We start from the raw sequence: 12,182 nt of genomic DNA on the forward strand, positions 1-12,182 counted from the left end.
AAACATAAAGGGACAACAATATTGCAAGATTTTTAAAAAATCTTCTACTTACTCCACATTCTTTGTCCAGTCTGGAGGGTTACTCATGGTCATAAATACACAGTTGGTAAGAATAGTGCACATAATGAGCACATTGAATAAAGTAGAAGAATACCGTCAAGGAAGACAAAGGTCAATGTAAACTTTGACTTTCATATACCATTATGTCTTTTAGCATTATGAAGTTTATAACTTTTATGACCCTATGATTTTATTATTGAGCTTGCTTTTTCCATTTCCAAAATTTTAGCAACTCCATACTCAAGTCATGTCAGGCCAAGCCATGAACTATTTTGAGGTTATTTATGTCATTTTGGTATTGAAAAAGATTAAACAAATTAGTGCACTGGTAAATAATTCATCAATTTGTTTTTCTGTAAAGACTCAACAACTAAAGTACAAGCTCAGCACATATGAAGACTCTGACAAAAATTCAAAAGGAGATTTCAAGTAACAGTCGTTCCTCATTATCTGTGGGGGATTAATTCCAGGACACACAGTAGATACCAGAATCCAAGGATGCTCAGATCTCATAAGGCCCCTCTGTCTCCATGGGTTCTGTCTCCTCAGATTCAAACCATGGATCTTGAACACTGTACACCATCTACTATTGGTTAAATCTGTAGATATAGAACCCACAGATACAAAACCTGCAGATGGGGAGGGCCAACTGTAACTGAATGTATTATAATCCATCCTAAGGATAACCTGGTTGGAATATTCTTAATAAAATTCTAGGTGGAGTATATAATACACAGTGATTGATCATTAAATTCCAGATAGTAAAAAAAAGATGACTGGTGTTAGTACTGGCATTTCATGGGTTTGCAACTGTGGCCAAATAATTAATTTTTTTCCCTAAGCCTTGGTTCATTTTGGTACACTACGGAAAAAGAAAAAGCATTTCATAGGATTGCTGTCAGGACCAAATTAGTTAAAATATATTAAATCTCTTGCAACTTAATGTGCCTTATATGGTAGATAATCAATAAATCACTTTCCTAATTTCCTAAATCATAGAGAACACTACTTATGACAGATATCTGGTTTTTCTCATTCTACCCCACTTTGCCCATGTGTGTGGAGATAGCCAGTGCCCTTCACCCTCCTTTGTGTTGAAAAACAGCAACAAAAAAATTCTTTAAGAAAACATTCAGTAGTCAAATGTTTGAAATAACTTTCATAGTTAATAAAGAGCACAAGAGAGATTCAGTTGTAGTTTTGTAAAACAAGAGCTTTATCAAGGTACATTTAGAAAACGGATAAAAATTCCAGAATGAATAAATGCTATTAATGTCCCTTCTCACTCTACTTTTAATCATAAATCTTCATGTTACTTACACATAGCAAAATATCAGCACAATTTTAAGTGCAGTTAAATAGAACAGCGTTGCGTTGCCAATGTGTTGTTTTATGTATTGTGTTAATCTATAAAAGTTTCTTTGCACCTTCAACTGACTTTAGTCAAAGCAATCACTGATTTTTCATTTTGACTGGCAGTGATGCAGGGCACATGCTTAATTCTCAGCTTGTTCAAGTGCATTCACATGAAAACACTCATAAGTGAATGATGCGGATCAGCCACGTGAGGGCACTACAGCCTAGAGAACACAGAAAAACACCAGTTCAAAGAAGAAATATTTTTCCTTTCTTGCTAAAAAGAAACAAAAAATAAGATAAATTTAAAGATGACTTCATCATTAGTATATAAAACTAGCAGATCCTCTGTGTCTGTTAGGTTGCTGGCCCTACTGAAGGGGGCGGCAGAAGATGAGATAGCTAGATAGCATCACTGACTCAATGCACACGAATGTGAGCAAATTCCAGGAGATAGTGGATGGCAGAGGAGCCTGGAAGGCTACAGTCCATGAGGTCACAAAGAGCCGAACATGACTTAGCGACTGAACAATAACAACCTACTGTAGAAAACAACCCCTTGGCAGATTGGCATCATTCAAAATACATAGTTCCCAGCCTCACACATGCTCAACACAGTCTTAATATTTCTCCACTTCACTGTCCCCACTACTCTGCAAAGATAATTCGGAATATTCTCCACTCTTCTTTGATCTCCAATCTTCTTCCTTCGCTACCCATTTCAAACTCATGATCTGATTTCCTATTTTATTGAGAGAAGAGATAGCATCAGAAGGTCATATCTTTACTTCCTAACCCCAAATTGACAAACTCTCTGTATTGAGATTCTTTCCCCCTTCCCATTTCAATGGAGGAGTTGTCAACCCCTCTACCCAAACTCTGGACACCTTCCACCTTTCCAGAACACTTCAGCAATCTCTTATCACTTTCTTCTCTTATCTTTAATATCTCCATTAGTAACTCTATCTGCTCTTACAGTCAACACAAACTTGCTTAATTCTCTCTTACCTTTTTGGTATAAAAGAGAATACTGTCCTATAGCCCACAATCTTCTAACCACTTATAGACTTCTCTTTTCCAATTTCACAGCCAACCTTCTTAGAAGAGATGTTTACTTTCTTTCGTTTATCTACCACATCCTCAGCCTACCAGTTTTCTTCCCAAATATGACAAACATCTTCATGTTGTGTAACTGAAAACAAAAGGATAATTTTGAATTCTTATCTGACTTGTTCTCTCAATAACAAGCCTGATTCTTCCCCTTTTAATTATGTTCTCTTACTTCTGCTTTCATGAGATCCCAATCCTTTGATTTTTGTCTCCTTCATGGGCAACAATTTTTTAATATCCTTTGAAATGTTATATTTCCCTTTTTAAAAATAAGGACAGAGGATATCCAAGTCATTTTCCCTCTCTTGCTATATTTATCCTAGTAGAGCTCATTAACAGTCATAGCTCCAAATACATTTACATACCCACTGATCTCAAGTATTTTTCTCCAGACTAGCCCTCTCTAGCTCAGGGAACTATGTATGGGCTTCCCTGGTGGCTCAGATGGTAAAGCGTCTGCCTGCAATGCAGGAGACCTGGGTTCAATCCCTGGATCAGGAAGATCCCCTGGAGGAGGAAATGGCAACCCACACCAGCACTCTTACCTGAAAAATCCCATAGAGGATCCTGGTACGCTACAGTTCAGGGGGTTGCAGAGTCGGACAAGACTGAGCTACCTCACTTTAGCCCTCTCTTCTGAATTAAGTAATCTATATTACCCAATTCCATATTACATCTGCACTTACGTGCACTTATTTCATTGACACTTCAAAATTTTTTGATTTCTAAAAATAAACTAAAAATGTTTTATTCCTATCCCTCTTCTCTTCTCTAATACTGCTCCTTTGACATCTCTGTATCACAATGTCTCATGATTTAGCCAGGATGAATGTGAGATTTGGTCACCTGATGCGAAGAACTGACTCACTGGAAAAGACCCTGATGCTGGGGGAGATTGAATGCAGGAGGAGAAGGGGATAACAGAGGATGAGATGGTTGGATGGCATCATCGACTTGATGGACATGAGTCTGAGCAAGCTTTGGGAGTTGGTGATGGACAGGGAAGCCCGGTGTGCTGCAGCCATGGGGTTGCAAAGAGGAGGACATGACTGAGAGACTGAACTGGCTGATTGACTCAGCCAGGAACCTAGGAGCCATATTGCATTTTTCTCTTCCCTGAACCTCCACATTCAGCTTAACACCAAATATTGTCAATTCTACCTGCTATGCCTGGATTCAGTGCACTTTTCCCTCAATCCTCATAACACTACCTAGACTAGGTATCCATCGAATCTAATGTAAATTACTGTAACTTCACCCAAGCTGTTCTTTCTGAACCCATGCTTGACTCTATTCAATTCTTTCTGCACCCTGTACCAAAATGACCTTTGTAAATCTAATTTGGATCATTTCAATAGCTTTCCACTACCTTAGGATGATGATCAACTATATTAACAAAGAGTGGAGAGTCTAGGAGGTCTAATTCTTGTCCACCCTAAGTTCAGCTTCCTTAGTCCTCATTTCACTTTCCCAAGTCTGATATTACCGCAATTGTTTTAGGTCACGGATGAAGCAAGCTCTTTTTCAAGTCAGGATCTTAACAAATGTTACCTCTTTCCCCTGAATATGCTCTTTATCTGACATTAGCCAACTCAAACTTTTCCTCCAGCACTCAGATTAGAAGTTATTTTCAGTAAAACCTGTGCACAATAGCAGCTTTCCTGATTAGGTCTATCAGTAATATATCCTTGTAGTACCAGATGCTATTCTTCCAAAGCCTAACTGATTTTTTTTCCACTAGATGGTCAACTTCATGAGGGCCATGTCTATATTGTTCACCACCATACACCCTTGCCATTGTGTAGGGTCAGTTGACTACTGAATGATGTTAGTTTGGAACCTTGTTTACTACTAAGCGAAGTACATTTTTCCTTTTTAGTGATATATTTATAAATATGGATCAAAAATACAGCATGAAATTTGTTTCCACATATATCAAGTACACAGGTTTCTACATTTTTTGAAAGAGAGAACACTGGATAAATACAAAGTGGAAATTAAAAGGCTCATGAGATTTATGTCACATAATAGACTGAGCCATGGTTTTATGTCCTTAAAAAATTTACTCTTATAATGATAAAATTTAAGTATATATAATAAAGTAAAATGTATATTTAAACTTTAATAAATAGAAAGAGTAAATATTACCCAGTAAGTTGAAAGGAATAGATCATTACACTCAAATTAGTGTTTTTCACATTGAGTGACTATCACTGAATGACTATTTTTAATTAAAAAAATACATTTAACTTAACGATCCTGACAAATGATCAAAAAGGAAACCAAATAAAAGTATTTTTCTTTTAAATCAGATAAGAGATAACTAGGAGGGTTCAGGATGGGGAGCACGGGTATACCTGTGGTGGATTCATTTCAATGTTTGGCAAAACGAATACAATATTGTAAAGTTTAAAAATAAAATAAAATTAAAAAAAAAAGAGAGATAACTAGAGTCAGTTTTTTATGCTTTTAATAGATAATCTCCAAATAGAGAGTTTCAAAATCCATTACTTTTTAAAATCACTATAAATTTATTTTATCCATCTCATACCTGGAGTCTCATACCTTTAAGATACCTGGAGTCTGGTGAGTGATTGAAATAGTAAGATTTTAGATAGTGATAACAAATATACAAATATGAAAAAAAAGTATAGACGTGGTATTGGTGATACTATACACTGAAAAAATATAGAAATTCCACATCAAGGCAGATTTCAAGGGGCCAGAACTAGTAACAAAATGCATGTTTTTGTTGTTTAGTCATTAAGTCGTGTCCAACTCTTTTGCAAGCCCATGGACTGTATGTAGCCCACCACACTCTTCTGTCCACTGAATTTCCCAGGCAAGAATACTAGAGTAGGGTACCATTTCCTTCACCGGGGAATCTTCCTGACTCAGGGATTAAACCCTTGTCTCTTATATTGGCAGGTGGGTTCTTTACTACTGAGCCACCAGGGAAGCCCAAAATGCATGTATTTATTTTCTAAATATATAGCACATAAAGTACATTTTTTCAGAAGAACAAATGAATCCTAGAATAGTATTTCCTTGTGAGATTTTGTATACAAATAAAAATAGAGGCAGGGTAACCTCATATAATATCAAGAAAAAAAGGATTTTTTAAATCTAAAATTTCTCTATACCAGGTATTCATAAAAATGTGTTAACCTTTTGACTGGTAGTAACCTGTCAGTTGGCAAGTCTAAAATATTTCCTGTGTGTATGATGAGGAAAGACTTCTTCATATTCATATTGAAAATGCTTTACATAACCTCTGACCTGGGAACTAGATGATTAAAGTACTGGCATGCCTACCCCTATATCCACGTGGGTAGGATGCAGCAGCATGAGTTTTAAAGTGATAAACTATGGATCAGATGCATCCTTTACCAATCACATGGGCTTCAGCAAGTTAATAATTGAAGGCTCAGTTTTCTTATGCAAATACAGATAATAATACCAATACTTTTCTTAGTGAATAGTTTTCTTTATTACTATTAATCATTTGTTTATTAAATATAAAAACACAGGGCATTTTTTTGTTTTCTTTTTTTTTCTCTTTGTTTTCTTAAGGAAGGGAAAGACATTGCTCTGTTCAGGGATTTTGTAATAATACATAATATCCAGAGAAGTTGCAGAGACATTTTTTACTTAAAATGTATATGAACTAGAGGCAGAAGATAGTTGTATCTAAGAGATTTCTAACATAGAGAATTTAAGCAAAGTAAGATAGGTCTTTTTCTACCTAGTCATAGATATTTGCAAGGCAGCAGAAATGTCAACTAAATGTCACATATATACTGTTAACTCTTGAGTTGTTTAATTTTGTTATTAACAAATTCCTAACCAAGTGATGACACGTGGTAACTTTTGAGCATTGAAAGCAGGAGAAACAGAAACAGTAAGTTGTTCACCCTCCTTTCCCACAGACCTCTATAATATTTTACAGAAAACCATGTTGTTTTTGATTTCTAATAGATACCATATAATTTTGGGGTGAGCTAGAAAGCTCACTTCCTAGTTCATGAATTAGTAAGTTGGAGCCACTGAAAACAACCTTTGAGATACATAGAAGCACAGGTAGATAAATTATATACCCCTAATACATAATTTATACCTGAGGGTTTAGAAATCTGTTAGGTAGAAACAGCAAAGATAGATAGAAACTGCAGTTTCTGTGAGATAGAAACTGCAAAGCATACTGGGCTGATAATCAAAGGCTAAGTCTGAAGTTCTGGCCTTGCCACTTATATAAAATGTAGTCTTATAAAACAGTGACTAAACATGTCTGGGCCTCAATGAACTCATCTGCAAAGTGAGATTGTGGTTGGGACTGACCACATTATGTTTCCATCACTCAACAGCTTCTAACTCTGGTGCTGTATAAACCTTCTGTTTGCAAAATCAAGCCTCAAGAGACTAGAGATTTGTACAGAATCTGTTTGTGGAATTCCTTAAATAATATGAGACTGTTTCTTTGCTAATCTTGCAGCACTTGCTCCTAGAATTGTAGCTAGTACTACCAAGAACAGCTGTCCTAGCTACAAGTTATCAAGTTCCTACCAAGTGCTGTATCAACCCTGAATATTCTCTGAAGGACTAATGCTGAAGCTGAAGCTCCAATACTTTGGTCACGAGATATGAAGAGCCAACTCATTGGGAAAAGACCCTGCTCCTGGGAAAGACTGAGCGCAGGAGGAAAAGGAGGTGACAAAGGATGAGGTGGTTGGATGGCATCGTCAACTCAATGGACATAAGTTCGAGCACACTCAGGGAGACAGTGAAGGACAGGTAGCCCATAGAGTTGCAAAGAGTCAGACATGACTGAGTGACTGAACAACAACCAAGTGCTAGTCACAGTGTCAGGTACTTATATAGTTAGTCTTACTAATGTTTAAATTATGATCGCAAAATATAGATGGACAAAGTGAGATTCAAAACATCTGGAGTAACTCGGACCAAGGTCATAGAGCCAATAAGTAAATCTCAGAGGTAGGGTTTGAATCCAGGTTTTCTGATTCCAAAATCTGTTTTTCACTTTCCTAACCTGTATGAATGATGGGCAGTTCTGCACTACTGTGTGATTTGGACTGTTTTAGGTCTTTGTCACCACTTTAAATACCATCTGTACAGCGACATAATGATGACTACATGTCTCACAGTTTTACCTCCAGCCCAACCCTTTCCTGAACTCCAGACCTGCATTCCATTTAACACCTCAGCTCCTCCACTGAGTGTCTAACGGGCTTCTCAAAAACAAATAAACAAACAAATGTTCAAATTCAAGCTGTTGATTTTACCCAGCATATCTCTCCACCTAATGTTGTCTGTCCCAAGCTCAAGGAGCTACACTTTTCTTTCTTGACCATACTAAACACCTAGAGTCCTCCTTAGTTCTGCTCATTCCCTCACACCCCACATCCAATTGATCAGCATAACCTTTCAGCTTTTCTGAAAAACACAACTAATTTGATGACATTTGCTACCCTCATCGTTTCCACCAAAGCCACCAGCATCCTCTGCCTTCATAAAGGCAGTAAACCCCCAATCTACTTTCTTACTTCCACCCTTTCCCCTCAGGCAATCTGTTCTCTACACAGCAGCCAGAGTGATCGTTTTCAAATCTGACTCAGGTGATGACATTCTTTTGCTGAAAACCCTCCGGTCTTCTCTCTCCATCTCATTCAGGGTAAACTGGGTGTCTTACCAACCACCTCCAATGTCAGCCCTGACCTCCACTCTCAATGACCTCATCCCCTTCTACTCTCTACCTTTCCCACTCTCCTCCGGGCACTCTGGGCTCCTGGTTAACCCTCAAATACACCAGGTACACTTCTACGTTCATCCTTTGCTTTCATATTTGCTATTCACCTTTCTCCTTAGATTTCCACGTTGCACTTCCTCACTTCCTTTGGATCTTTACTCAGATGCTATCTTTTCAGAGAGGACTTCCCTGATCATATGATTTAAAACAGTACCTTGCCACTCTTCTCTGTTTATGCTTTATTTTTATTGATAGCATTTATCACTAGCTGACACTAGCTGAATTGACTGTATTATCTCTCTCCTCTCAAACACACATATACACATGAATACAGCTACTTGACAGGGACTAGCAGGTTCTATGTTGCATCACAGTGTCTAGAAGAACATTTGCCACACAGTAGGTACTTAGTAAATATTTGTGAATGAAGAAATGAATAACAAATGCAAAGTGAAGGAGAGTGTGCACATTAAGCTAAAATAATAAAAAATTGACATGCAACACACTGAAAATTCTGATAGGAAATTTTAGGAATATGGATAAATTTCTAACTTGTTTACTATCTAGAAAACATAACCATATTTTATTTAACTATCAAAACAAGATAATAGGCACATCAAAAGCATTTTCAGTTTTCAAAATATACTCTGGCAAAAATAGAGTAAGCGTAAGATTTTTCTGCCAAAATCAAGACACAAAGCTAATTTGATATGCAAGAATGCCTAATGAAGATAACAGCTCCTGAAGAAATAAGTCAAGGTTTTCATTGGAAAAAGAGATACCAGTCTAGGTTGAAAATGCCATTTTTTTTTTTTTACTGTGAATGACCATTTTATGGATTATAAACTAATGATAATGAATACACAATGCCCTCTTAACTGTGCCTAAAATGCAGATAGCAACCTCAAGCATTTTTATCTTGTAGCAAAAAGCACTTAAAATTAGAAAACCAGGACTTGAGCTTAGGATGTGCATTGTGAGGAATAAGACAAAGTCACTGAGAAAGTTACCTGCCACTGTCCAGTATTATTTACAGCAAAGTTTACTAGGACATACAGTCAAATGTGCATTATCACCAAAAGACCAAAGAATGTGTCTATTTCTACTCCAAGGTAAGATAGCTGAGATAGAATAGTTTAGTTCAGGCAATCAGAGATTTTTTAAAAATCTACTTTTCTGCGTTAGAGGAAATGTGTAAACGTTTCCTTACAAGAACACTTACAAGAACACTTGTAAGGTTCTAGGAGAGTCAAACATTCAGTTCAGCAAATCTTAGATTTATCTGGCTGCCTTCACATTTCAACTTACACCACTGCAGACTTCCTGACACCTGTGCCCCTTGAAGGTTTTCTTTCTTCTGGGAAGTAAGTGCAAACTTTCAAATTCTTCAAATTCAAATCGTACCTTGATTCCTAAAGAGAGCCCACCATAAAATTGGTCTTCAATGCCCAGAGTCTCCGATCAGAACTTCTAAAACTACTTTCATCCTCTACCACTGGAAGTCTTTTCCCAGAAGGCTTTATGTTAAGATTTCTGGGTCTCCTAACCTCCTAGAATTTTCTGGAGTGGCAATGATATAATAGCTTTCATGAAATTTTCAAAAAAATATGCTATCTCCCCACAAAAGTTAAAACAACAATAACAACAACAGTCCTGCCTTTTTTCTTTAATACTGAGCTTTCTTAATGTTATTTCTTCATTCATATTGAAGGCAAAATAGATTTTTCTGACCTTTTCAAAGCTTCCATTTTGTCACTTGTTTTGCATCTAATCATTTAACTTCTTGACTCATTTGTCACTTACTTCTTCAATTCATACTCTTCCAGTATTTACTATAAACAGAGCAATGGGCTAAGTCTGAATTTTTTGACATGATTTCATGTATAAATTGTGATTACATAGGGATGAACAATTATTTTTAGATACAATGCATAATTTATGGAAAGATTTATTCAGAGCACAGATTTTAACTACTCAAACATCATAATGGACCATAACTTATAGTTCACGAGACTCAAATCTAAATCTCAACTTTATTATTCATTCCTAAAGGTTATTATTCATTCAAAGACATTTTTTCTTTCTGTAAAATGTTTCTTTTATTTGAATAGCAGAAGTAAGGAATCATTATTGCTTAAAAAAACTCACAAGAAAATTATTAAATCTTAAAACATAAATAAGAAATTAAAATATGTCTATGCAAAACCTGGGGGTAATGGAGAAGAATGACCTAGAGGTTAAAGGAAACTGAATTCCAGAACCCCGTGCTTCTACAGACATCATTTGCCACATTGCCAGGCAAGTCTGGGGACATGCTTTACAGCCCAACACCCAGAACTGAGATGAGTCCCCTGTATCAAGTTTATTCTATCTCCTGAATTTCTTATCTTATCTAATTCCCTACCATATCAAATTGAATTATTTTCTAGGCCTGCTAGGGAAAGTAAGCTTTTACACTGTAAGCCTTGAAGCAGGCCCTGGACTGACCATGTTGTAAATCAAAGGCAATGACTCTTTCTAATTAGGAAACAAAATTTAAAGTTGTCCTATCTGAGACTTTGCTTAAGTTTCAGTTTCCCCTTCCTTATCTCTGGTTCCTGACGTGTATCTGTTCCTTATCCCAAGGCTTCTGTGTTCTTCCTATAAATGTCCCTGACTGACATACCCCCAGTCTTCCAAACCTTTGCCTCCTTGGTTTTTCCAGGCCTGGCTGTCAGTCAGACCACTGTCCCTGGTCTGGAAGAAAACTTCTCATTTACAACTACTCTATTTAACTTAAATCAAATCACGATCTCCCACCAAGGTGTCATTAATTCCATTTCTAGGAAGTAGATACTTCATAAGGAGAATAAAGAATGAAATGAGAATGTATGTGGGAAGAGATAACTGCAGCAGGACCCATGAGTTGAATAAAACACAGGAACAAGTGACCAAAAAAAGAAAGAAAAATAAAATAGAAAATCAATGCAAATGACACTTGGGAAAAGAATTGGAAGAAATAATTGAAAGACTAATGCATATACAGTCATATCACAATTATAAACATTTGTAACTCAAAGCTTTCAAATACTAAAGTGAAAAGCAGAAAGCAGTAAAAATTAAGATCAAAAGAAATAAAATTGTATAATTCAGATTATGCAGATATATTCCAAATGTAAAAGTAGTAAATAAAATTAGTTCACAGAGTTTACCCATTATATAATCTTGTAAAATCTGAAGACTTATAAAAGGAGAGCCTGGTAACACTGTCAAAGTTAATGAAGAAGTCTTGGATGTAGTAGGCAATTCAGAAGGGAGCAGAGGAAGAAAGAAATAAGTAGTGAGTCAAGGAGAGGAGAAATACTTAGAAGATAGGGAAAAGTGGTTCACTTACCTATGATCCCATTTGGCAATAACGCTAAACTGTTGAGGAAGAGGGAAAAAAGAAAGAGCACATAATGTTGCCAACCACATACATTTTGAAAAATTCCCAACTCAATAAGTTAGTCAAAGAGCAAAATCATATAAGTGACTATTTGAAAAAAGGATATGAATGTACCAAAATCTTAATAGCTAATTTTCTAATAGGGTTGAAGGGAGTTAAAATGTACAGGGCAGGGGTGGCACTGAATCGAGAGATTGCTTTCCCTTTATTCAATACTATAAATGTCTGAAAAAGAAAACAAACACATAAAACAGAAGTTAGAAATGCAATATTAAAACAGAACAATTTGAGAAAAAAGTGATACAATTTTTTTAGAAATATGATTTTATAAAATAATAATATACTAACTACCAACATATGACATGATGCTACATATTTTCTCTTCCTGAATGCTATAAACTCCCCTAATTTGGTGAGAGATATGAGGATTTAAAGAACATAAATAAAATATATAGTCATTACCATAGG

The 12,182-nt window shown here is 36.2% G+C and overlaps 1 protein-coding gene across 3 annotated transcripts in view; it reads right to left on the reverse strand.

Annotated features, from left to right (window-relative positions):
- Window positions 1-12,182, reverse strand: part of SCN2A (sodium voltage-gated channel alpha subunit 2) — a 139,905-nt gene that overhangs the window by 73,309 nt on the left and 54,414 nt on the right. For all 3 annotated transcript variants that reach the window (XM_025275753.3, XM_025275757.3, XM_044934488.2), the window contains exons 3-4: window positions 11,821-11,939; window positions 53-142 (exon numbers count right to left, since the gene is read on the reverse strand). In XM_025275753.3, coding sequence (XP_025131538.1) covers window positions 53-142; window positions 11,821-11,939 — 209 coding nt within the window. The remainder of the gene's footprint in view (window positions 1-52; window positions 143-11,820; window positions 11,940-12,182) is intronic.

The sequence above is a fragment of the Bubalus bubalis genome, chromosome 2 (assembly GCF_019923935.1).
Source record: "Bubalus bubalis isolate 160015118507 breed Murrah chromosome 2, NDDB_SH_1, whole genome shotgun sequence".
NCBI classification, from domain to species: domain Eukaryota; kingdom Metazoa; phylum Chordata; class Mammalia; order Artiodactyla; family Bovidae; genus Bubalus; species Bubalus bubalis.